This window comes from Natrix helvetica (assembly GCF_964273705.1).
Source record: "Natrix helvetica genome assembly, chromosome: 6".
Lineage (NCBI taxonomy): Eukaryota > Metazoa > Chordata > Lepidosauria > Squamata > Natricidae > Natrix > Natrix helvetica.
In genome coordinates, this window is record NC_138553.1 from 80680045 (window position 1) to 80705056 (window position 25012).

The window sequence follows — 25012 nt, forward strand, 5'->3', positions numbered from 1 at the left end:
GAAGGGGAAGGAGGACAAAGGGAAGAAAAGAAAGATAAAGGAAAGGAGGAGGGAGGGAGGAAAGAAGAAAGGGAAGAAGGAGAAGGAAGGAACAAAGTGGAAGGGAGGGACGGAGGGAGGAAGAAAGGAAGAAGAAAAAGGGGAAGGAAGGAAAAGGAAGACAAAGAGAAGAAAAGAGATAGAAGGAAGGGAAGAAAAAAGGAAGGATGAAGAAGGAAAGAAGGGTAAGGAAGACAAAGGGAAGAAAAGAAAGATAAAAGGAAAGGAGGAGGGAGGGAGGAAAGAAGGAAGGAAAGAAGGAGAAGGGAGGGACGGAGGGAGGAAGAAAGGAAGAAAGGAAGAAGAAAAAGGGGAAGGAAGGAAAGGAAGACAAAGAGAAGAAAAGAGATAGAAGGAAGGGAAGAAAAAAGGAAGGATGAAGAAGGAAAGAAGAGGAAGGAGGACAAAGGGAAGAAAAGAAAGAAGGAAAGAAGTGAAAGGAAGGGAGAGGGAGGAGGAAGAGGAGAAAAGAGAAGCCCCTCCCTCCCTCACTTCCTCCTTCCGGTCTGAGCCCCGCCCCGCCGCCCGCCCCCTCCCTCTGCCGCGCCTGCGCGAGTCCTCCGGGGCGCCCTTGGAGCAGCCGCTGCCGGGTGGGGGGGCATCGCGGAGCGAAGGAGGCGCCGCCGCCGCCATGCAGAGCTGGAGCCGCGTCTGCTGCGCCCTCGCCCAGGTAGCTCCAGCGGGGCCGGGGGGTGGGAGGGGGGAAGGAGAAGCCGCAGGGCCCGCGGCCTCTGCTCCCGCCGCGCCACGTCCCCTCGGGAAACGCGGGTTGGGGGTTCAGACGACGATGGCAAAGGGACACGTGTGCAAATGATAAAGGCAGGCTGAGAGGGAGAGAGGCGACAAGGCGGTGCATGGACAGAGCTGTCCGGTCTTGTGGAAAGACTGGTGGGGTTCCACTCCCAGAATTCCCCAGCCAGCATGGCAGAGGAATAACAGAGCTGGGAGGGACCCTAGAGGTCGTCTAGTCCAACCCCCCTGCCCAAACAGGAGACCCTGTGGCATTCCCGACAGATGGGTGTCCAATGTTTCTTAAAAGCCTCCAGGGATAGAGCATTTGTAACTTCTGAAGGCAACCCTGATCAATCAATCAATCAATATAGAAGTGGAAGGGACGTTAGAGGTCTTCTAGTCCAACCCTCTGCTCAAGTGGGAGGTCTTACAGTACCATTCCCAACAAATGGCTGTCCAATATTTATTAAAAGTCTCCAGAGATGGAGCATCCATACCTTCTGAAGGCAAGTTGTTCCCTTGATTAATCAATCAGAATAGAAGTGGAAGGGACCTTGGAGGTCTTCTAGCCCAACCCTCTGCTCAAGAAGGGGAACCTTATACCGTTCCCAACAAGTGGCTGTCCTATCTTTTCTTAAAAGCTTCCAAGGAAGGAGCACCCATAACTTATGAAGGCAACCCATTCCCCTGATAACCCAGTCCTGGTTATTGCTAGCCCAGCTGGCTGAATCTTACTAAATATCTGAAAGAGGCTTTATTTCCTAGACTATAAAATAATAAGAGTGTTTGAGTATGTCTTGTCTAATGAAGAGAAGGACTTGTAACATCCTAGCAGTCTTCCAATATTTGAGGGGCTGCCAACAAAGAAGAGAGCATTTTCCAAAGCGCCAGGTGGCAGGACAAGAAGCAATGGGTGGAAACTAATCAAGAAGAGAAGCAACCTAGAAGTAAGGAGAAATTTCCTGACAGTTAGAACAATTACGCAGTGGAACAACTTGCCACAAAGAAGTCAAGGCTACAGTTTTCCCAGTTGCAATGGATGAAAGTTGGACCGTAAGGAAGGCTGAGCGCCGAAGAATGGAGGCCTTTGAACTCTGGTGCTGGAGAAGACTCCTGCATTGAGTCCCTTGGACTGCAAGGCCATCCAACCGGTCAGTCCTAGAGGAGATCCACCCTGACTGCTCTTTAGAAGGCCAGATCCTGAAGAGAAAACTCAAAGACTTTGGCCATCTAATGAGAAGGAAGGACTCCCTGGAGAAGAGCCTCGTGCTGGGAACGATGGAGGGCAAAAGAAGAAGAAGGGGACGACAGAGAAGGAGGTGGCTGGATGGAGTCACCGAAGCAGCCGGCCTGAGCTTAAATGGACTTAAGAGGATGGTAAAGAAGGCCTGGAGGAACGTTGTCCATGGGGTCGCGATGTGTCGTACACGACTTCGCAACTAACAACAACAACACAAAGAAGAGGGGATCAACCTATTTTCCAAAGCACCTGAAGGCAGGACAAGAAGCAATGGGTGGAAACTAATCAAAGAGAGAAGCAACCTAGAACTAAGGAGAAATTTCCTGACAGTGAGAACAATTATGCAGTGGGACCATTTGCCTTCAAAAATTGTGGATGCTGCATCACTGGAAGTTTTTAGGAAGAAATTGCACAGCTATTTATCTCGAATGGCATAGGGTCTCCTACTTGGGCAGGATATTAGATTAGAAGACCTCCAAGGTCCCTTCCAACTCTGACTATTCCATTCTTTTATCAAGTATTTGAATTGTTAGCAGGCCTGGGTCATTTTCTTGGTGTATAGGTCAGAGGTCTTCCCGGGGGCTGAGGAGTTTGAAAGTTTTGGTCTGCCATCTCAAGGGTTTTGTAAATGACTTCGTTCTTTCACAAAGGTTTTTGTGTGTTAGCGAATTCTAGCAGGACTCTCCTTGGGTGTTAAAGCAAAATCCCTCCAACTTATATATATATATATATATATACTCTCTCTGTGTGTGTGTGTGTGTGTGTATGTGTGTATATATATATGTATATGTATATATATCTGCCTAATACATCTGCCTAATATGTAATACAGCCCAGGTTCAAATCCCAGTAAGGGTATGGCTAGCTGATGAGAGCTAAATAGCTTGAAATAGATCTATACTAGTCTGTCTGTCTATCTATCTATCTATCTATCTATCTATCTATCTATCTATCTATCTATCTATCATCTATCTAAATGGCTGTGTGTTTGTTTGTGTGTGTGTATGTTCCAGCATAACTCTGGAATGCTTCAAGCAATTTCAACCAAACTTGGTACACAGATGACTTACTCTCTGGAGAAAAATACTGTGGGGTTAAGACACCCCTAACACCCCTTGGTGTGTGTGTTCTGTTAAAATACAGCCCGTTGTGCCTTTAAATGGCTTCTACTGTACTGCCGTAAAATGGCTTCTACTGTGCAGCACAGTAGAGTTGCCATAGTAACAGCTTCACAGTACTCCACAAGGGTTTTCCCCCTCTGGTCAGTGGGAAAATCCAACATTAGAAATTACGTTTGGTCCGGACATTTTCCCCCTATAAATAAATACCCGGGGAACGCCGATTTATCAGCTAGTTTATGCAATAAATGATGTGGCTTATGGGCCTTGACTTTTGGTCCACCCTGCATCTCTTGATCATCAGTTGCTTCCTTCTTGAGAATTAGAGTAATTGGAATTTTTGGCTTTCTCAAAATAAAAAAATATGAGAATTGGATTGTTCTACAGGTTTTTTGTTTTTTTTTAATGAAGGCTATCCGGTTTTATTCAGTACATTGTATATTGTTTCATAATGTGATAAAGCTAAGCTGGACGAGTAGGAATCTTATTTGCCTCTCTGAGGTTTGAGATAGTGGGAAATAATTGGGCACAGTGGGCTTTTTGATAATATTTTTCCGCTGTATAAGCAGATCTGAATGCGCCCTTGAGATTAATTGCAAGGATCAAACATCTAAGGTTTGTTAAGGAAGTATTGGCTTATAAACTTATTGGCACATAATAGACTTTGCTATTTGCAATCGGCAGCCCGGCTTAAGAACGGCTAATCACTTCAGCTTTGATTTTCAAACTTTTGTCTTAGCGGAGTATAATAAACAGAAATACTACCCTCTTTCCCCAAAAATAAGACCTCCCAGATAATAAGCCCAATTGGGCTTTTGAGCGCATGCGCTAAAATCAGCCCTCCCCGAAAATATTGGAACCCAGTGAGATGACCACGCTCGCCGCCTCAAAAATAATAAGACCATCCTGAAAATAAGGTCAAGCGCTTATTTCAGGAGTCAAAACAAAATAAGACCCTGTCTTATTTTCAGGCAAACACGGTAGGATACAGAAAACAAGAGTAAGGATCAAGTTTTTGCACAATGCATCGAACGGATATGTCATTCTTTCCGAGGGAATTTAGATTTGAAGATATTTTTTTTCCCCTATTTAAGAGTTGCAAAGAATAGACGGTTCTAACCTAGGCTTCCTCAAATCACGCAGCAGACTCCTTGTCCCGACAAAACCCCTTTTTATTAAGTTACTGTGATTTCCAATCGGACCTTGTTCCTTAACTGTTCCCTTCCGCTGGCAGCTCTGCGCACGCGCACATCAGGAACAGGCTCCAGCTGTTCTTCTGCCCCACTGATCTCCGACTCAGAAGGCAGCTGATAACTGTCTGATGGCTCTGGCCCCATCTCTGCCTCTGACGCAGAGCCCTCATCAGAGCCTTCCCCAGACTCCGGGATTGACCCATGTTCCTCCCCCACCTCCTCACTCTCTCTGAGTGTGACATGGAGATATAAACTAAACTGAAAGATAAGGATAAAAAAAATTGTAGTTAGAATAAAACGAGCGACGGATCATTCTGTTGGGCCTTTCTGCAGTCAATATATTATCGCGTCTTTATAAAGAATATAAACTTATTCCTTCCTCTTCTTCTTTTCTTTCCCTCAGAGAGGCCACTTTAGCCGGATACAGCATGGCTTACAAAGCATTTCCGCAGGGCCGGTCAGAACTTACTCCGATCAAGGTAAATATTACATAGCTTTGAAATACATGGAAAAATGGGATTTTTCTTCTTCATACAATCCACAGTTCCTTCCAGGATGAGGTTTAAACTGCATTACCATTTTATTTATTTATTAAATTCTCATCCAGCTCTTTTGAGCTGTACCAGACATTGGCATTTATGCGTTTATATTACATGTTCTGATTGTTGGGTGGTGCGGTGGCCTAGAGGTGGAGCTCTCCCCTCACAATCAGGAGGCTGTGAGTTCAATCCTAAGTAGAGGCAGATATTTCTCTTTCTGGGCACAATGAGAATATGTCTGCCGAACAAAACTCCTCATTGGTGTCAGGAATGGCAGCTGGCCAGTCAACACTCAGCTCCATTCACCCAGACTCCACCCCACGAACGGTTGTATGGTTGTTAACAGAAGATGGCTACATATTCTAATGATTACATAGCAAAACACTTTAGTAAAGTCCCCAGGCCTTTCGAACTGGCCTTCTCAATACGTTACAAAGAAGTCGGATCGAAGGATTGGTTATAATACAGGTAGTCCTCTACTTACAACCATTCGTTTTGTGACCAAAGTTACAATGCCGCTGAAAAATATGACTTACGGCTGTTTTCACACTTAGGACCATTGCAACATCCCCATGACCAAAATTTGGGCACTGGTAGCTGTCTCGTGTTTATGACGGGCTCCTGGGATTACATCTTGTGACATTGTGGCAAAGCAAAGTGAATGGGGGAGTCAGATTCACTTAACAAACGAGTTATTAATTGAACAACCGCCACGATTCACTTCGCGACGGTGGCAAAGTTCGTAAAACGGGGCAATACTCAGTTAACTGTCTCGCTTAGCAACGTAAATTTTAGGCTCCCTTGTGGCGGTAAGTTGAGGAATACCTGTACAGTGGAATATAGCTGTGGCTATTTACTTGTTTACCGTAAAGGTAAAGGTTCCCCTCGCACATATGTGCTAGTCGTTCCCGACTCTAGGGGGCGGTGCTCATCTCCGTTTCAAAGCCGAAGAGCCAGCGCTGTCCGAAGACGTCTCCGTGGTCATGGGACCGGCATGACTCAACGCTGAAGGCGCACGGAACGCTGTTACCTTCCCTATTTTTCTACTTGCATTTTTACATGCTTTCGAACTGCTAGGTTGCCAGAAATCGTTTACCATAGACTGTGTGAAAATAATGAACAATATATTCTGGAGCAATATGTGGCGATCTCTTTGTTTAGTTGCAATTCTTTCTTCTGGCAAATCTTTCAATATCTTAATTTTTTTTTTAAAAAAAACATCTCCCCGATTGTTCTTCTAAAATTACGTTTGTGTCTTTTTTTGTCAGTTGATGCTGATGTGACAGTCGTTGGCTCTGGCCCAGGAGGGTATGTGGCTGCCATCAAAGCCGCTCAACTTGGCTTTAAGGTGAGAGAGCATGGTAAGATCCCCAGGTAACCTCTGAATAGTTTGGAAAAGTTTGCCGAAGTTCGTATCAACAAATGAAAGAGTAGAAGGTAAGTCATCTCGTGTGCAGGTAGGAAGTGGTTAAATAGGACGGACCTTCAGTGACACCCAGATTATAAGAAATTTGAAATGGAAACTCTGAGAGTTACCGTATTTTTTGGAGGATAAGATGCACCCCCCCCCCCAGAAAAAGAGGGCGAAAATTTAGATGTGCCTTATACACCGAATGTAGCCACCCCCAGCCCCCACCCTTTGGCCTCTGCCTCCCAGCAATTTGCCTCCTTGCAGCAAACAGCCTGTTTCAGCTTCAACACAGCCTGATTAGTATAAGCAGCTGATAGTCGGGTCTCCCAACCATCAGCTGTTTCAGGCTACAGGGATCGCCATTGCCTATTGCTGCCTCTGCATGCCCCGTTTTTGCCCTCCGCACCCCCATTTTTGTCCTGTTTCACTGCTTTCGGCCTCCGCGCATCCCACTTTCCGCCCCCTCCAGTCCCCGCCACCCGGAACGGTCGGAAAATGGGGCATGTGGAGGCTGAGAACGGGGCAGGCAGAGGCTGAAAACAGGATGCGGAGGACAAGAATAGGGGGCACAGGGGCGGCAATAGGCTATGGCAATCCCTGTAGCCTAAAACAGCTGATCCCCAGGCAATCAGTGCTTGTGCTAATCAGGCTGTGCTGAAACTGAAACAAGCTGTTTGCTGTAAGGAGGCAAATTGCTGGGAGGCAGAGGCAGATATTTTTTTCTTGTGCTAATCAGGCTGTGCGGAAACTGAAACAAGCTGTTTGCTTTTTGCTGCAAGGAGGCAAATTGCTGGGAGGCAGAGGTAGATTTTTTTTCTTGTTTTCCTCCCCAAAAGCTAGGTGCGTCTTATACTGCGAAAAATACGGTAAATAATGTTCCTTCAGCCTCAGTTGGATTTGACTTCTAGTGACAGAATGGATATATTTATGGTTTCCTAGGGTGTCCACTTCTTTGAGCATTAGGACAGGAGACCAGCAGCGAATTTGAAGGCTGTAGACTAGAATGGGAAATGGGAAAAAGCATGACAGAAGAAAAACAGGACAAGCCCATTCTCTCCTCAAGAAAATGGACTAGAGAAATAAAACCACAATCAAACTCAGTTTGACTCAGCTCTTTGAAAATTAATTCCTCAGTATCTAATTCTGCCTGTCTAATACTGCTAACTAAGGTACAGTTTTTGTTCCATTGCATCTCGAAAGGAAAAATTACTTATTTTATTAATCAAATTTATTAGCCGCCCATCTTACAACAGGATTGGTTTCTGAACAAAATTGTAACAGGATCGTCCTCAGAAGATAAATCCAGATGCTGGGTTTCTGTATGAAAATTTGTGTGTGTGTGTGTGTGTGTGTGTTCCAGCATAACTCTGGAACGCCTCGAGGAATTTCAACCAACCTTGGCAAACAGATGACTTACTCTCTGGAAAAAAATACCGTGGGGGTAAGACACCCCTAACATGCCTCGGGGTGTGCGTTCTGTTAAGATACAGCCTGTTGTGCCTAAAAGTGGCTTCTACTGTACAGCCATGGTAACGACTTCACAGTACTCTACAAGGGGGCTCCCTCTGGTAAGGAGGAAAATCCAACATTAGAAATTAAGTTTGGTCTGGATATTTTCCCCCTATAAATAAATACCCGGCAACGCCGAGTTATCAGCTAGTATGAGATAGAAGTGGGACAGATTATTACCTTTTTGCAATGCCCCTGGTCATTAATCTAGTTTTAACTCCCTGCGGTTACTTTGCAAAAAAAACTGCACAACTTGTTTATCTAAGGCAGTGTTTCTCAACCTTGGCGACTTTAAGTGCTGTGGACTTCAACTCCCAGAATCCCCCAGCCAGCTGGTTGGGGGATTCGGGGAGTTGAAGTCCACAGCACTTAAAGTCGCCAAGGTTGAGAAACACCGATCTAAGGGGTCCTTGATGCTGTCTGAATTTGATTTATTTTTCCTCACCGACGTTTCATTACCAAACTTGGTAACATCCTCAGTGCCATAAGGCAGGGGTGTCCAAACTTGGGAACTTTAAGACTTGTGGACTTCAACTCCCAGAATTCCCCAGCCAGCATGGCTGGCTGGGGAATTCTGGGAGTTGAAGTCCACAAGTCTTAAAGTTCCCAAGTTTGGACACCCCTGCCATAAGGGAATGTTTTTCTATATGCAAAAAAACGCTTCTTCTAACACCTCCTAAAAAACCCAGGAGTGCATTTTCGGCAGCAAAACTAAACCGTTATTAAAAACAACGCTTGCTTTTTTCAATCCTAGACCGTCTGCGTGGAGAAAAATGAAACTCTTGGTGGCACCTGTTTGAATGTTGGGTGTATCCCTTCAAAGGTGAGTTCTGGATTTCTCTTTCCCATCATATCGGAGGCAAATATCCAAATTTTGCCCCTTCAGAACGTCGGTTGAAATGGTACTTTTAGAAGCGGTGAAGGGAACAGAGGTAGCCCTCTACTTAACGACTCCAACGGAGCCTAACGTTTACGTTGCTAAACGAGAAACTTTTCTGAAGTGCCTTTGTCCCGTTTTACGACTCTTCTTCCCACATTTGGTTGTTGAGTGAATCCAGCTTCCCGATTGTGTGCGTCACGGCGACCGTCATAAATATGGACCAGTTGCCAAGCGTCTGAATTTTGATCATGTGACTGTGGGGATGCCACAATGGTTTATTGGTGTGAAAAACGGTCCCAAGTCCTTTTTTCCCAGTGTGGTTGTAACTTCAAACGGTCACTAAATAAATTGGACTACCTGTAGTTTATGAGCTGCACTGGGGGACAAAATTCACGTAGCCGATGTTTCACTGAGCAGCAAAAATGTGGGGCTCAATTGTGGTTGTAAGTCGAGGACTTCTGACCGAGGCTTCCCAAGAGCAATGAAGCAGACTCCTTGTCCCGACAAAAACCCCATTTAGTAATTGACTGTGAATTCTGCTCATTCACATCCAGCAAAGTCTTTCAAGGGAGGATTTAAAGTCACAGACCTTATCTGGCTTGGAGAGCTGCCAGGCTGATATCTGCAAAACTTGGCAAGAGAGTCACAAACCAATTAAGAGAACTAATTGTCTCCTGCAAACTCCACTCCCCTGTTGCTCCTCTTTTATTTCCTCTGGGAGGGGGCATTCATCGTCCACCTGTGGCCTTACTCCCAAGTCGACCCCTGTTCTTTAGCTGTTCCCTTCTCCTGGCAGCTCTGCGCATGCGCACACTGGGAACAGGCTCCAGCTGTTCTTCTGCCTCACTGATGTCGAATTCTGAAGGCAGCTGATAACTGGCATATGGCCCTGACCCCCTCTCTGCCTCAGACACAGAGCCCTCATCAGAGCCGTGTGTGTGTGTGTGTGTGTGTGTGTGTGTGTGTGTGTGTGTGTGTAGAAGGCTGGTATAGAGACAGTGTTGAGTGGACTGAATGATTACAAGGGAAGACAAAACGCCTCAAATATTCAATATGGAAGAGCTGCCCTTGAGACTGTAAGCAGACAATCAGGAGTTTTAAGTACTTTACCTGACTGTGTAAGGGTAGTTATTTTAAAAACGCACCATTTTTTAAAATGTGACATTTTTGGCGTAGATTGTGTGTTTAATCTAAAACTGCTTTATATTTTACAGGCCTTGTTAAACAATTCTCACCTGTACCATTTGGCTCATGGGAAGGACTTTGCTAGCAGGGGCATTGAAAGTGAGTACGCCGGACAACTCTCCACGGCTCAAATTCTGCTACATTTATTCTACTTGTTTATTTGTTGGTATCCAGCCCTTATTGTTTTTACCAATGACTCAAGGCGACAAACGCACCCAAAATGCTCTTGTCCTTTGAGAAGGAAGAACCCATCTGAGCAGGATTGGGGGGGGGGGGTGATTTCACTGGGTTCCTTCCTTCCTTCCTTCCTTCCTTCCTTCCTTCCTTCCTTCCTTCCTTCCTTCCTTCCTTCCTTTTCTATCCTTTCCTCCTCATTCCCTGTCTTTTCTGCCTTGTCTCTCCTTCCCTTTCCTTCCTTCCCTTCCTTCCCTTGTCCTTCCTCTCTCCCTCCCTTTTTTCCTTCCTGTCTTTCCTTCCTTCCTTCTTTCCTTCCTTCCTTTTCTTCCTTTTCTATCCTTCCCTCTCTCCTTCCTTGTCCTTTCTGCTTGTCTCTCCTTCCCTTTCCTTCTTCCCTTTCCTTCTTCCCTTCCTTCTTTCCCTTCCTCCCCTTCCTTGTCCTTCCTCTCTCTCTCCCTTTTTTCCTTCCTGTCTTTCCTTCCTTCTTTCCTTTCTGTCTTTCCTTCCTTCCTTCCATCTTTCCTTCCTTCCTTTACTTCCTTTTCTATCCTTCCTTCCCTCCCTCCTTCCTTGTCTTTTCTGTCTTGTCTCTCCTTCCCTTTCCTTCTTCCCTTTCCTTCCTTCCCTTCCTTGTCCTTCCTTCCTCCTTCCCTTTTTCCTTCCTTCCTGTCTGTCCTGTCCTTCCTTCCTTCCTGTCTTTCTTTCCTTCCTTCCTTCTTTCCTTCCTTTCTTTCCTTCCTTCCATCCTTCCTTCCTTCCTTCCTTCCTTCCTTCCTGTCTTTCCTTCCTTCCTTCCTGTCTTTCCTTCCTTCCTTCCTTCCTTCCTTCCTTCCTTCCTTCCTTCCTTCTTTCCTTCCTGTCTTTCCTTCCTTTCTTTCCTTCCTTCCATCCTTCCTTCCTTCCTTCCTTCCTTCCTTCCTTCCTTCCTTCCTGTCTTTCCTTCCTTGTCCCTCCCTCCCTCCCAAGTTTGGATTGCAATGTTTAATTGTTTGGTGAACTTCCTTTAAGAATGCAGGATGCCCAAGAGTAACCAACTCCTTCCCATTCTTCATTTGTGTTTAAACAGTTACAGGTCTCCGGTTGAATTTAGAGAAAATGATGGAACAGAAGAGTGGAGCAGTGAAGGCTTTAACAGGCGGAATCGCTCACCTGTTTAAACAAAATAAGGTACCCTTTTGACAAACACACACTGGCTTTTATTTGCGTTATCCCTAGCTATTAGGCATTTTACACCTCTTTAGTCTGCTGGTGGAGGATAAATAATAAAGGAAAAAGAGAGATCCCAAGAAAATCTTTATTAGCAGAACAGCTTAGAAAAATTAAGACAGATCTCTTAAAAGTGCTTTTCTTTTCTTTTTCCATCAAAAAAATAAATTAACAACAACAACAACGGTATTGTTGCAGGACGTAAGATAAGCAAAACTTCCTTTTAAATTGGCCATTATTATTTAAATGACAAGATGTTGGCAACGGGTAATTGTTTCTTTGGTTTTTAAAAACAAACAAACGATTTTTCTTTTCTCCTGTAAGGTAACCCACGTGCCTGGCTTTGGAAAAATAACTGGCAAAAACCAGGTGACCGCAACAAAAGATGATGGCAGTACTCAGGTTATTAATACGAAGAACATCCTTATCGCTACAGGTTCTGAAGTAACACCTTTCCAAGGAATTACGGTATGGCTTGACTTTGAAGTTTAGCTAACGCAATATTCACCCGGAATATATTATTGGTGAGAACGTATTTTCTTAAATTACCGGGTTTCCCTGAAAATAAGACCTAACAGGAAAATAAGCCCTTGCATGATTTTTTCCAGGATGCTCATAATATAAGCCCTACCGCCAAAAAAAAATACATCCCAGTTAAGATCATCAGCCAGACGGAGGCCTTTAGTACAGTATTTCCCCCAAAATAAGACCTAACTGGAAAATAATGCATCTTCTAGAGCTTTTAAAATAAAAAACTGGTTGTCAACTTGTAAAGCATTTCCATGCCTATTATCAAGTTGACATTGGAGGAGAAGAGGGAGAGAATTCCACGCATATCTTCGACTAGGGTCGAATCTCAGATTTATACGTGCGAGGCGCGTAATTTTACAACCTGCTTTGTTGGTGGATGTGATTTATAACACAGACTGAGGGGAGGGGAGACAGAAGGGTAAAGTTCAGCCGCCATTAAAGGGAAATCAGATCTGACTCCGCGGCAGGCATTGCCAAAATGTTGCTCCTAATAAATGACCGGATTTTTTTTTTGAACTTTGTCTCGAGGCTTGTAAATTAATTAGGGCATCTTTCGGAAACCTCACAGTGATCCAGATCTGATTTCCGTTCTTATTTTCGGAGGAATACGGTAAGTTATGGGTGACATTTCAGAATTGTCCAACCTTAGCAACTTTGAGCCCTGTGGACTTCAACTCCCAGAATTCCCCAGCCGGCCATGCTGGGAATTCTGGGAGTTGAAGTCCACAAGGCTTAAAAATTGCCAAGTTTGGAGAGCCCTTGTAAATTTAGATTTAAATTTCCTGGGTAAAGTTCTGCCCATGTAAAGCGGATTTTTTTTCTCTCTCTCTCGTCTCAATTTATTTAGATTGATGAAGACACCGTCGTATCGTCTACTGGCGCGCTATCGTTGAAACAGGTCCCTGAGAAAATGGTGGTTATAGGTGCAGGAGTGATTGGGGTAGAACTGGTGAGAAACGGGCTTGGGGGGGAAAAATGTGTTCTTCACGGAATTTTAAAATTTCAGCACGGTTTAACAGCAGACTTTGGGAATAAATTCCAAGTTATTATCTACAAAGACCACTACGACACAATAACCAAAATATATCATTGCCTTAGCAAAATTGAATTTGCCCCAAATTTAAGTCATGAGCAACTCAACTAATTCTTCCATTTTGGGAAATGCCCAGTGATTGAACCAAAGTCACCCAGCTGTCTTTCATGCCTAAGGTGGGACTAGAATTCACCGTCTCCTGTTGATTGGCCCAAAGTCACCCAGCCAGCTTTCATACCTAAGGTGGGACTAGAACTCACCATCTCACCTTAGCCTTTCATGCCTTAGACAGGACTAGAACTCACCATCTCCTGGTGATTGGCCCAAAGTCACCTTAGCCTTTCACGCAAAAGGCAGGACTAGAATTCACCGTCTCCTGGTGATTGGTCCAGAGTCACCCAGCCCTCTTTCATGCCAAAGATAGGACTAGAACTTACTGTCTCCCAGTTTCCAGTCTAGAACCTTAATCACTAGACCAAGCTGGTGCTACCCTTTATGTTTTGCGAATGCACTTCCCCCAAACGTTTTGCGTTGCGCGCTCTACAAGAGGTCTTCTTGGTTGGCAGCTGACTTGTCTGGCATAAATGTTTGGAAATTATTTTGTATCATGAGGTGGGGGGGAAAAAAAGAAAATGAATGAATTAGTCCCCTTCCCTCACGTGTATTGTGTCACACGACATAAAAAGGGTGTGGATTTCAAGTTGGAAGAATGTTTTTTTTTTTTTTTCATGCGGGATGTTAGCTTCCTTGGCGCGAAGATCGTGACCTGTTTTTGGAAACCCGTTTTGAAAAAAACCTGTTTTTATCCCAGGGTTCAGTCTGGCAGCGTCTGGGTGCAGATGTCACGGCGGTGGAATTCTTGGGCCACGTCGGTGGGTTGGGCATCGATATGGAGATAGCCAAGAACTTCCAACGCATTCTCCAGAAACAAGGGCTTAAATTTAAACTCAACACAAAAGTAACCGGCGCCACAAAGAAACCGGATGGAAAGATTGATGTTGCGTAAGTATTCAGTAGGTACGCAAGTCACCTTCTCCCGTAAAAACTTCCTCCCTCTAGTATTAAGACTGGAAAACGAGAGTAGGGGGAAGAAGGAATGGAGCTGGCAGAGAGAGAGAGAGAGACAGAGGTGGAGCCTGGGCCTCAGATGGAGAGTCAACAGCCCCCAGGTCTGGAGGTGGCTGATGAGGAAGAGGAGGAACAGCTGGGGCCAGTGCCTGATGCATGGATGCACAGAAGGCAGAGGAGAGGAGAACAGTGGAAATCTAAGGGCCGGTCCTTGGGATGGAAGAGCCACCACTGCTAGCGAAGCCCCACCCTAGCTCTGGGGATCAAAGTCAGGGGGCGGAGATGAATAGATGTGGCAGACAATTATTCATCTTCCGGATCGACGGACTTGTTAGCCAGCGGTAACATTGATTTAACTCCAGAGGGTTTTGTTGTGTTTGGGGAGCTGGGTCAGAACTGGAGGAGAGGAGGGAAGGGAAGGAGAGGAGAGGAAGAAGGGACCTTGGGGGTCTTCTATTCCAACCCCCTGCTTAGGCAGGAAGCCCTATACAATTTCAGACCCATGGTTGTCCAATCTCTTCTTAAAACTTAACAACTATGCCCAGAAAGATGGGGCAAAACTGACTTAGCAAACACCTCACTTGGCAACAGAAATTTTGGGCTCGATTGTGGTCGTAAGTCGAGGACTGCCAGTACTGAATTTTTACCTTTCCCCTTAGAATTGAAGCTGCAGCCGGTGGCAAAGCAGAAGTGATCACTTGTGATGTCCTTTTGGTCTGTATTGGTCGACGTCCCTTCACTAACAGCCTGGGTCTGGAACATGTGGGAATTGAACTCGATAACCGTGGAAGGATCCCAGTCAACAACAGGTTCCAAACCAAAGTTCCAAAGTAAGTTGGAATGGATGAAATTGTGGTTTATATCGGAAACTCCTGGACAAAATGAAGAACAGTTGCTCTATTAAGCATGATTTAAATCTCCTTTTTACCAAAATTAGTTCTAGTTCAGTTTGATGTGTTGCTCAAATCAGGAACATATTTCTTCTTCTTCTTCTTCTTCTTCTTCTTCTTCTTCTTCTTCTTCTTCTTCTTCTTCTTCTTCTTCTTCTTCTTCTTCTTCTTCTTCTTCTTCTTCTTCTTCTTCTTCTTCTTCTTCTTCCTCCTCCTCCTCCTCCTCCTCCTCCTCCTCCTCCTCCTCCTCCTCCTCCTCCTCCTCCTCCTCCTCCTCCTTATCCATCCATCCATCCATCCATCCATCCATCCATCCATCCATCCATCCATCCATCCATCCATCTATCTATCTATCTATCTATCTATCCACATATAGACATACACGGATGTGTGTGTCTGTTCCAGCATAATTCTGGAACCCATCCAGCAATTTCAACCAAACTTGGTACATAGATGACTTATTCTCTGGAAACAAATGCTGTGGGAGTAAGACACCCCTAACACCTCTCAGGGTGTGTGTTCTGTTAAGATCCAGCCTGTTGTGCCTTGAAAGGGCTTCTACAGTACAGCGCTGTGGAGTTGCCATGGCAACGGCTTCCCAGTACCCCACGAGGGGGCTCCCTCTGGTAAGGGGGAAAATCTAACATTAGAAATTGCGGTGATGTTCATGGAAGCGGGTTGGGATAAATAAATACCCAGGTTATCAGCTAGTAGTTAAATAAAACAGATGTTTTTATTTTCCATCCTTTGGATTAAAAAAAATGTTTGGGGTCTAAATTCTAAATGAGAAGACAATATAGTTCAAATTTAAGTCACCTTTGTCTAAAAGCACTGGCTATTTTTTTTTATGTTAATTCATTCTGCAAAGGCCATTCGAGGCCAAACGTTAACCCTGCTGCTTACATATATAGTAACATTTTATTTATTTATTTGGATTCTGCCTTTATTGCATTTTACAAATAATTCAAGGCAGTGAAAATATCCAACTTCCTTCTCCTAGTTTCCCCAAAACAACCTTGTGAGGTGGGTTGGGCTAAGAGTGAGTGACTGGCCCAAAGTCACCCAGCTGGCTTTCATGCCTAATAAGGCAGGACTAGAACTCACCGTCTCCTTGTGATAGGTCCAAAGTCACCCAGCCGACTTTGATGACTAAGGTGGGACTAGAGCTCAAAGTCCCCTTATGATTGGCCCAGAGTCACCCAGCTGACTTTGATGACAAAGGTGGGACTAGAACTCAAAGTCCCCTTATGATTGGCCCAGAGTCACCCAGCTGACTTTGGTGACTAAGGTGGGACTAGAACTCAAAGTCCCCTTATGATTGGCCCAGAGTCATCCAGCTGACTTTGGTGACTAAGGTGGGACTAGAACTCAAAGTCCCCTTATGATTGGCCCAGAGTCACCCCACTGACTTTGATGACTAAGGTGGGACTAGAACTCAAAGTCTCCTTATGATTGGCCCAGAGTCACCCAGCTGACTTTGATGACTAAGGTGGGACTAGAACTCAAAGTCCCCTTATGATTGGCCCAAAGTCACTCAGCTGATTTTGATGGCAAAGGTGGGACTAGAACTCAAAGTCCCCTTATGATTGGCCCAGAGTCACCCCACTGACTTTGATGACTAAGGTGGGACTAGAACTCAAAGTCCCCTTATGATTGGCCCAGAGTCACCCAGCTGACGTTGATGACAAAGGTGGGACTAGAACTCAAAGTCTCCTTATGATTGGCCCAAAGTCACCCAGCTGACTGATGACAAAGGTGGGACTAGAACTCACTATCTCCCGCTTTCTAGCATGGTGCCTTAACCCCTAGACCAAACTATCTTTCTCTAATATTTTTTTTTCCCACTTGGCAGCATTTATGCCATTGGGGATGTAGTGGCTGGCCCCATGCTTGCTCACAAAGCCGAAGACGAAGGGATTCTGTGCGTGGAGGGAATGGCTGGAGGCGCGGTTCACATCGACTACAACTGTGTGCCGTCCGTCATTTACACACACCCTGAAGTCGCCTGGGTTGGCAAATCAGAAGAGCAGCTCAAAGAGGAGGTGTGCCTCGCCATTTTACTTCATTCTGCTGGCGGCGGTGTTTGGGCAGGGTGTTCATTTGGAAAGAGAAGAACAAATGGTGAAGATGGGAGGTTTTCAAGAAAAGCTTGGGCAGCCATTTACCTGGGATGGTATAATGGGCAGGAGGTTGGAAGCCCCCCATTCAATTCTTGGACCGACTGGAAGTCCAGTTTCCCCACCATAGAGTCTCCTCCTAGTGTGGCGTCCTTTTTCCTCTGCTGATTGGAAGTCCGGTTGCCCCACCATAGAGTCTCCTCCTAGTGTGGCATATTTTTTCCTCTGCTGATTGGAAGTCTGGTTCCCCCACAATAGAGTCTCCTCCTAGTGCGTCATCCTTTTTCCTCTGCTGATCGGAAGTCCAATTCCCCCACCATCCTCCTAGTCGATGTAGAATGGCGAACTACAAAGGCTAAACATGAATGCCCACACAGAAGGCTGTATAACTATTTTATATGGTTATGTTTCTCTTGTTTTTTCTTTTTTTCTTTTTCTTTGTTTGTTTCTTTTTTTAAAAGGTAAAAATGTTTAATTATGTATGTATGTATGTATGTATGTATGTATGTATGTATGTATGTATATATAAAAATAATGTTGGCTTGTTTTCAGGGGACAGAATACAAGATAGGTAAATTCCCTTTTGCGGCTAACAGCAGAGCCAAGACCAATGCTGACACAGATGGCCTGGTGAAGATCTTAAGTCACAAAACCACAGACCGGATGCTGGGAGCGCATATTCTAGGCGCTGTGAGTATGCCAAAGGATCTGCCCATATTGTAACGTTGCACGGCATTGAGTAATTTTACTTCGTAACACTTTATAGACTAGGAAACAGGCACTGACGTATAAGCAGTGGCTGGCATCTTGTAGAAAGGTAATTGCCTGCATCTAAGGCTACTGTTACAGGGACGCCGTAGCTCAGTGGCTAAGACGCTGAGCTTGTCCGTCAGAAAGGTCGGCAGTTTGGTGGTTCGAATTCCTGGTGCCACGTAAGGGAGTGAGCTCCCGTTACTTGTCCCAGCTTCTGCCAACCTAGCAGTTCGAAAGCATGTAAAAAATGCAAGTAGAAAAATAGGAGCCACCTTTGGTGGGAAAGTAACAGCGTCCCATGCGCCTTCGATGTTTAGTCATGCCGGCCACATGACCACGGAGACGTCTTCGGACAGCGCTGGCTCTTTGGCTTTGAAACACAGATGAGCACTGCCCCCTAGAGGAGAGAACGACTGGACAGGGAAATCTTTATATTTTGCAGGGGGCATTTTCATCAATGACTGTGATTATTCCTTCTCTAGGGTGCTGGTGAAATGGTTAATGAAGCCGCCCTGGCAATGGAATATGGTGCATCGTGTGAGGACATAGCCAGAGTTTGCCATGCCCATCCGGTAAGTTCCCACAACTTAGTCCGCCATGTTGACATTAAGGGAATTTATTTATTTGATCCCGCCTTTATGATGAGTACGAATAACTCAAGGCGTTGAATGGGTCCAGCACATCCACCACCTCCTATTTGCCCTACAACAACAGCCCTGTGAGGTGGGTTGGACTGGCCCAAGTCACCCAGATGGCTTTCATGCCTAAGGCGGGACTAGAACTCACTGTCTCCTGGTGATTGGCTCAAAGTCACTCAATTGGCTTTCATGCCTAAGGAGAGACTAGAACTCACTGTCTCCTGATGACTGGCCCAAAGTCACCTAGTCGGTTTTCATAACTAAGGGAGGACTAGAATTCACTGTCTCCTGGTGATTGGCCCAAAGTCACCCAATTGGCTTTCATGCCTAAGGCGGGACTATAACTCACTGTCTCCTGGTGATTGGCCCAAAGTTGCCAGCCGGCTTCCCTGCCTAAGGCAGGACTAGAACTCACCATCTCCCGTTTTCTAGCCTTGTGCCTTAACCACTAGCACTTAAGACTTATATACCACTTCACAGTGCTTTGCAGCCCTCTCTAAGGGGTTTACAGAGTCAGCCTATGGCTACCAATAATCTGGGTCTTCATTTTACCTCAGAAGGATGAAAGGCTGAGTCAACCCTAAGCTGGTCAGGATCAAACTGCTGGCAGTCAGCAGAGTTAACCTGCAATACTGCATTCTAACCACTGAGCCACCACGGCTCTTAAGTGGCTCTCTTTGAAAGTTCTTCATCTATATTTATATAAATGGCTGTATGTGTGTATGTTCCAGCATAACTCTGGAACGCCTCGAGCAATGTCAACCGAGTGTGGTACACAGATGACTTACTCTCTGGAAACAAATACTGGGGGGGGGGGGGGTAAGACACCCCTAACACCCCTTGGGAGGTGTATGTGCGTGTCAGTGCGAGTGTGTTCCAACATAACTCTGGAACGCCTGGGCCGCTAAAATGAAAAGGACTGAATTATATCTAGTGTCAAATCACAGTACTTTTGACAATGATAGTGTGTGTTTTGGAAGTTCGTTTAAGATACAGCTGCTTGTGCCTTAAAATGGCTTCTACTGTACAGCACAGTGGAGCTGCCACGGTAACGGCTTCGCAGTAGTACTCCACAAGGGGGCTCCCTCTAATACAGGATTGGGATACTGACATACTCGGGCTATGCCAGGTTATCAGCTAATAGTTTATAATTGATGAAGGTTCTACATTATTGCATAATTTTCCTTTCTTATATTCTTCCCATTCGTATCCCATTTTTTTTTCTGTGTCCCCCCCCCCCCCCACAGACCGTATCCGAAGCTTTCAGAGAAGCAAACCTAGCGGCTTCCTTTGGCAAAGCGATCAACTTTTAAAGTGAAGGACCGTCCGTGGTGGTGTGTGAAAAGCACATTTCCCCCCCCCTGTGAAACCGACTGAAGATTCGATGGAAAATCGAGTTTTTGCAATACTCCTAGGCCTTAATTAAGTGAACTTTTGTTCTCCCCCCCCACTCCACAAAAAAAAAACAACCTAAAATATTTAAACAAATAAGGGATTTGGATTTAATTAACCAAGAGCTGTATATTATATGACCAATGCTATTTTTGCATTATTGATTGTTCATTCTTAAGTTTCACAGGAGAAAAACAGCAGCGGTATCAGCTAATGGTTGGAGTGATCTTACAAGGTCCCATCATGCATTTTCGTTCAAATATAGCGTCTAATATTATGCCATGTTGTTGCTTTGTCATTGTTGAGGAAATGGCACATCCTGATGATTTAAAATACACCGTTGTCACCTTCACACAATGCAGTTAACAATTAGAGTGAAAGCTAGCAATAGACTTAAAATCGTATATATATATATATATATATATGTTTTTTTCAGACTGTAAGACACACTTTTTTGTCTCCCAAAAGGGGGTGAAAATTTCTGTGCATCTTATAGACCGAATATTGCCGAATATTCCCTGTCCACCCGCCAGCCATTTTTTGGCCTCTGCATGCCCTTTTTTCAGGCCCTTTTTCGTCCCGTTTTCAGGGCTTCAGGCCATTTTCAAGGGGTTTTTTGGCCCATTTTTTCGGCTTTTTGGCCCATTTTTTTCCAAAACAAAAACGGGCCCCAAAAGAACCTTAAAACCGGGCCAAAAAAAGCCTTAAAAACGGGCCAAAAATGGCTGGAAAAAGCTGAAAAAATGGGCCAAAAAGCCCCCTAAATGGGCCGAAAAGAGCCTCAAGAACAGGCTGAAATAAGCCTCAAAAATAGGCCCCCAAAACTGGCTGAAAAAGCCTTGAAAACAGGCTGAAAACCTCCCAAAATGGGCCATAAAAGCCTCGAAAAAACGTAGGAAAAAAGCCCCCCCCCCCCCAAAGGCCCGAAAATGGGGCTCAGAGGCCAAATACCTGTTTTTCTTTTGTTTTCCTCTTCTAAATTTAGGTGCATCTTATAATCAGGTGCGTCTTATAATCCGAAAGATACGGTATATGTTTAAGAATATTTGCAACTTGATTCATTTTATCCTTGATCACAATGTAAAGGGACTTTTAAAATAGCAATGTACCTGTGCTATATCAGTCATCATTTGCAAGCCTTTTTAATAACCGAGAACTCCTTACTTTTCGTGACGTTTTGCAAAAGAGAAAAGATAGATTCACAAAACAATCTCTACGCATCTGTGCTTGATAATTTTCAGTATTTTTTTGGGGGGGGGGGGAGGTGAAGCTTCTTGGTTTTCCTCAATTTTAAAACTGTATCTTGAGAGTTGAAAATATAGATGGCAAAAGTTAAATTATGTTGGCGTCCTAATACAATATGGTTTTGTGTTTTATTATTCCTTGGGCAATGGTGGGCTCTAGATAGCTTCCCCCCCCCCTTCCTGAAGATAATGTACTATATAGTAAGATAGGTAGAGATCTTTTGTTACTCATAACTGCCCGCCAGTGGTGGGATTCAATTTTTTTTACTAGCGGTTCTGTGGGCGTGGCTGGTGGGCTTGGTGGGCGTGGCAGGGGAAGGATAATGCAACATCCCCATTTCTTCCCGATCAGCTGGGACTCGGGAGGCAGAGAATAGATGGGGACAGGAACAGAGGTGGTATTTACCGGTTCTCAGAACTACTCAAAATTTCTGCTGCTGGTTCTCCAGAACTGGTCAGAACCTGCTGAATCCCCACCTCTGGCCCCTGTCTTGTTTTTAACGAAGATTAAACTTTGAAATAGAAAGGGAAAAGAATCAACGGTAGACAAATTTGTTTGGCTCTTGTATAAAACAGGAAACTCTTGAGTTCATCTTGGCGATAGGAAAAAAGGAAATCTTTTCAATGTTCAAAGAAATAAAGATAAAAGTACCGTATGGACAATATACCTTTTTTAAAAAAATATAAAGCATAAACATTCTTTTAGGGAACTGGAGGCTAAAACATATGAAAAACGGTTGCAGAAACTGGGTATGTCTCGTCTAATGAAAAGAAGGACCAGGGGAGACATGATAGCATCCTTCCAATATCTCAGGGGCTGCCACAAAGAAGAGGGAGTCAAACTATTCTCCAAGGCACCTGAGTGTAGAACAAGAAGCAATGGGTGGAAACTAATCAAGGAGAGAAGCAACCTGGAATTAAGGAGAAAGTTCCTATCAGTGAGGACAATTCACCAGTGGAACAGCTGGCCTCTAGAAGTTGTGGGTGCTTCATCCCTGGATGTTTATAAGAGAGACTGGAACCACCATTTATCTGAAAGTATAGTCATTATTCTTAAATATATTGGTTTACAACACAGAATAATAAAGAGTTGGAAGGGACCTTGGAGGTCTTCTAGTCCAACCCACATTTATCTGAAATGGTATAGAGCTGTGATGGCAAACCTATGGCACATGTGCCCAAAGTAGCACGTGAAACCATGTTGCCCGGCACACGCAGCTCTCCTGTTTGTCTTCCGGGTTTCTGGCATGCATGCACACATAACTCTCAGCTGCCCATACACCCGGCAGTGTTGAAAACCAGTGTGCCCATTACGTGCTGGGTTAGAAGACCTCCAAGGTCCCTTCCAACTCCTCATTCTGGGTTCTAAACCAATATATTGAAGAAGAATGACCATATATATTTTATAATCAAGTTTTTAAGATCAATCAAGGTTGGAGACACCTGATCCAAATGTTCAGACTGCAGTTTGTTCACAAGCCTAACTAAATGTACCTTGACACATCCCCCTTGCGATATTCTCTTCCCAAAACCTGCTTCTTGTTCACACCTCGCCCATGTTCAAATCCTGAATTGTTTTTCTAGTGCTGGCTGGCAGTAGGGCGGAAATCCAAGTTCCTCTTACTAATTTAATCGGTTGCCGCTTTAAAATCTGGCAGGTTGTGTGATTAGCAAACTCCCAGACTTAAAACCCAGTGAACGAATGAAGAAACCTTGAAGCACAGTCAAATTACCTCCGCAAAGTTAAAACGGCTCCTTGTAAAATGTGTGTGTCTGTTTCTCCTGCTCAGAGACTCGCAACTTCCGTCTCTTTTCAACACGTCGTGGCCTGAGACAGTTTGATTTCTGCACTGGATGATCCTTTATCGAAAGATCGGGCATCCACGAGTCAAAATTAAGTGGTTAAAAACCCTGTGTTTGATGCTCAGATTTTATTAGAATCAACAAGGGTGAATTGCTCTTTCGGATAATAAAAGTAACATGGGAATGAGGCTAACTAGGGTTAAAGGAGGCATATACTTGGTTACAAAGTAGGATTTTATTTTACAAAAGGAGAAAAACGTGGGTATCCGGTCAGATTGGGACATGTTCCGTTATCCCCAGTGCTTCTCACCTTGGCCCACCTGAAGATGGGTGGACTTCAACTCCCAGAATCCCCCAGTCATCTGACTAGGGAATTCTGGGAGTTGAAGTCCACACATCTTCAGGTGGGCCAAGGTTGAGAAGCACTGCGTTATCCGTTTAAGACCGATCTTCAAAGGGAAGATATTTTGTTTGTTTTTTTCCCCCCTTCTTTCGTTTTCCAAATTTCTAGCAGGTGCTATAAATCGCAACCTTCTGACTAATCGCTTGCAAGAGGCCTCTGACGGTTTCTTCTAGTTCCATTACTTGTTTAGCTTTGGCTTCTAGATTTGTTGGTTTTTTCGTACGTGTCTTCCAGTTCTGCAAAAAAAGGAGAGAACACAGAGCATTTTAGCAGCCACTAAATTCACCCAGATAGCAATAGCAACGGCGCTTAGACTTATATACCGCTTCACAGTCTTCCCTAAGTGGTTTACAAAGTCAGCCTGTTGCAGGGGTGGGTTCCTGCCAGTTCTAACCTCTCCTATAGAAGAGGTTCCACAAATCTACAGTGCCGTTTAGAACCGGTTCCAGCTCCCTCCCCCCGCCCGTCCGCACATCATCAAGATGAAGAGCGAGAGGAGGAATTCTGGGAGTTGAAGTCCACAAGTCTTAAAGCTGTCAAGTTTGAACACCCCTGGGTTTTTTTCTCAAGGGTTAGGGGGTGCAAGAGTCTTGTAATTTGACAGCTTTAAGACTTGCGCACTTCAATGCCAGAGTTCCTGAGCCAACATGATTGGAGGAGGAATTCTGGGAGTTGAAGTCCACAAGTCTTAAAGCTGTCAACTTTGAACACCCCTGGGTTTTTTTTTTCTAAAGGGTTAGGGGAGCAAGGGTCTTGTCACTTGACAGCTTTAAGACTTGCGTGCTTCAAATGCCAGAGTTTCTGAGCCAACATTTTGGTTGCTAAGCAAGAGCGTTGTTAAGTGAGTTTCACCACATTTACAAGTTGGCCACGCCCACCCCAGTCACATGCCTGGCAAGCCACTCCCACCCGGTCACATGGCCGGCAAGCCACTTCCACCTGGTCACATGGCTGGCAAGCCACTCCCACAAAGCAGGCCACACCTACAGAAGAGGTTTAAAAAAAATTGAAACCCACCACGGGGCTGTTGCCTCCCCAACAATCTGGGTCCTCGTTTTACCGACCTCGGAAGAACGGAAGGCTGAATCAAACCTTGAGCTGGTCAGGATCAAACTGCTGGCAGTGGGCAGTCAGCCTGCAATACTGCAGTCTAACCACTGCGCCACCACAGTTTAGATAGCAATAGATTAGCACTTAGACATATACCGCTTCAACATGCTTTTACAGCCCTTCCTAAGCGGTTTGCAGAGTCAGCGTATTGCCCCAACCTCCGGGTACTCATTTTACTGACCTTGGAAGGATGGAAGGTGGAGTCAACCTTGAGCCGGTCAGGATCGAACTCCTAGCAGAATTAGCCTGCAATACTGCATTCTAACCACTGCGCCACACAGCTTCGATAGCAATAGCACTTAGACTTATACACCCCTTCATAGTGCTTCACGGCCCATTTCTGGGCAGCTTACAGAGTCAGCCTATTTACCCCCAACAATCTGACTCCTCATTTTAATGATCTCAGAAGGATGGTAGGCTGAGTCAATCTTGAGCCCCATCAGGATCGAACTCCAGACTGTGGGCAGAGTCAGCCTGCAATGCGGCATTCTAACCACTGCGCCACCACAGCTCTTTCAAGCATGCAAATCAAATCTTTCTCCCTGTGCTTTGGCTTCATTAGAGAAAAACAACCCAGTTCCCTTTGATGGTGGATGTTTTCCATCGCTAAAAACGCCAGAGGCAGAAAAAGAGGACTTTCCTATCATTGAAAACAGTCTTTTATTAAAAAGAAAGAAAGAAAAAAAACAAGAAAATGGTAACACCTTCCCATTCAATGCATACCTTTGAGAAGCTGAAGTTTGCTGTTTGCTTGCTCTAACAAAACCTTCGCTTCGTTTTGCAGCTCTTCTGCCTTCTTCC

At 44.9% G+C, this 25012-nt stretch overlaps 2 protein-coding genes across 2 annotated transcripts in view; one reads left to right on the plus strand and one right to left on the minus strand.

Annotated features, from left to right (window-relative positions):
* Positions 1-552: 552 nt before the first annotated feature.
* On the plus strand, positions 553-19750 carry DLD (dihydrolipoamide dehydrogenase). Its single transcript, XM_081957554.1, has 14 exons — positions 553-709; positions 4726-4801; positions 6130-6209; positions 8536-8604; positions 9876-9945; positions 11090-11190; positions 11554-11697; positions 12608-12709; positions 13605-13795; positions 14521-14691; positions 16604-16793; positions 17421-17558; positions 18104-18193; positions 19507-19750. Exons 1-14 carry the CDS (start codon positions 671-673, stop codon positions 19570-19572), a joined length of 1527 nt encoding a protein of 508 aa, XP_081813680.1. The 5' UTR covers positions 553-670; the 3' UTR covers positions 19573-19750.
* Positions 19751-22811: 3061 nt separating this feature from the next.
* The window catches only part of LAMB1 (laminin subunit beta 1), a 73986-nt gene continuing 71785 nt past the window's right edge, over positions 22812-25012 (minus strand). Inside the window, 3 exon segments of the mRNA XM_081957131.1 lie at positions 22812-23305; positions 23307-23337; positions 24935-25007. Coding sequence (XP_081813257.1) covers positions 23206-23305; positions 23307-23337; positions 24935-25007 — 204 coding nt within the window. The 3' untranslated portion in view covers positions 22812-23205.

Bases quoted from the DNA above. Each gene is read 5' to 3' on its own strand.
- DLD (XM_081957554.1), top strand. From the start codon at position 671: ATGCAGAGCTGGAGCCGCGTCTGCTGCGCCCTCGCCCAG. The intron at 8,605-9,875 runs GTGAGTTCTGGA...TATATTTTACAG, and splicing joins TTGGGTGTATCCCTTCAAAG to GCCTTGTTAAACAATTCTCA. The intron at 11,698-12,607 runs GTATGGCTTGAC...CAATTTATTTAG, and splicing joins CACCTTTCCAAGGAATTACG to ATTGATGAAGACACCGTCGT.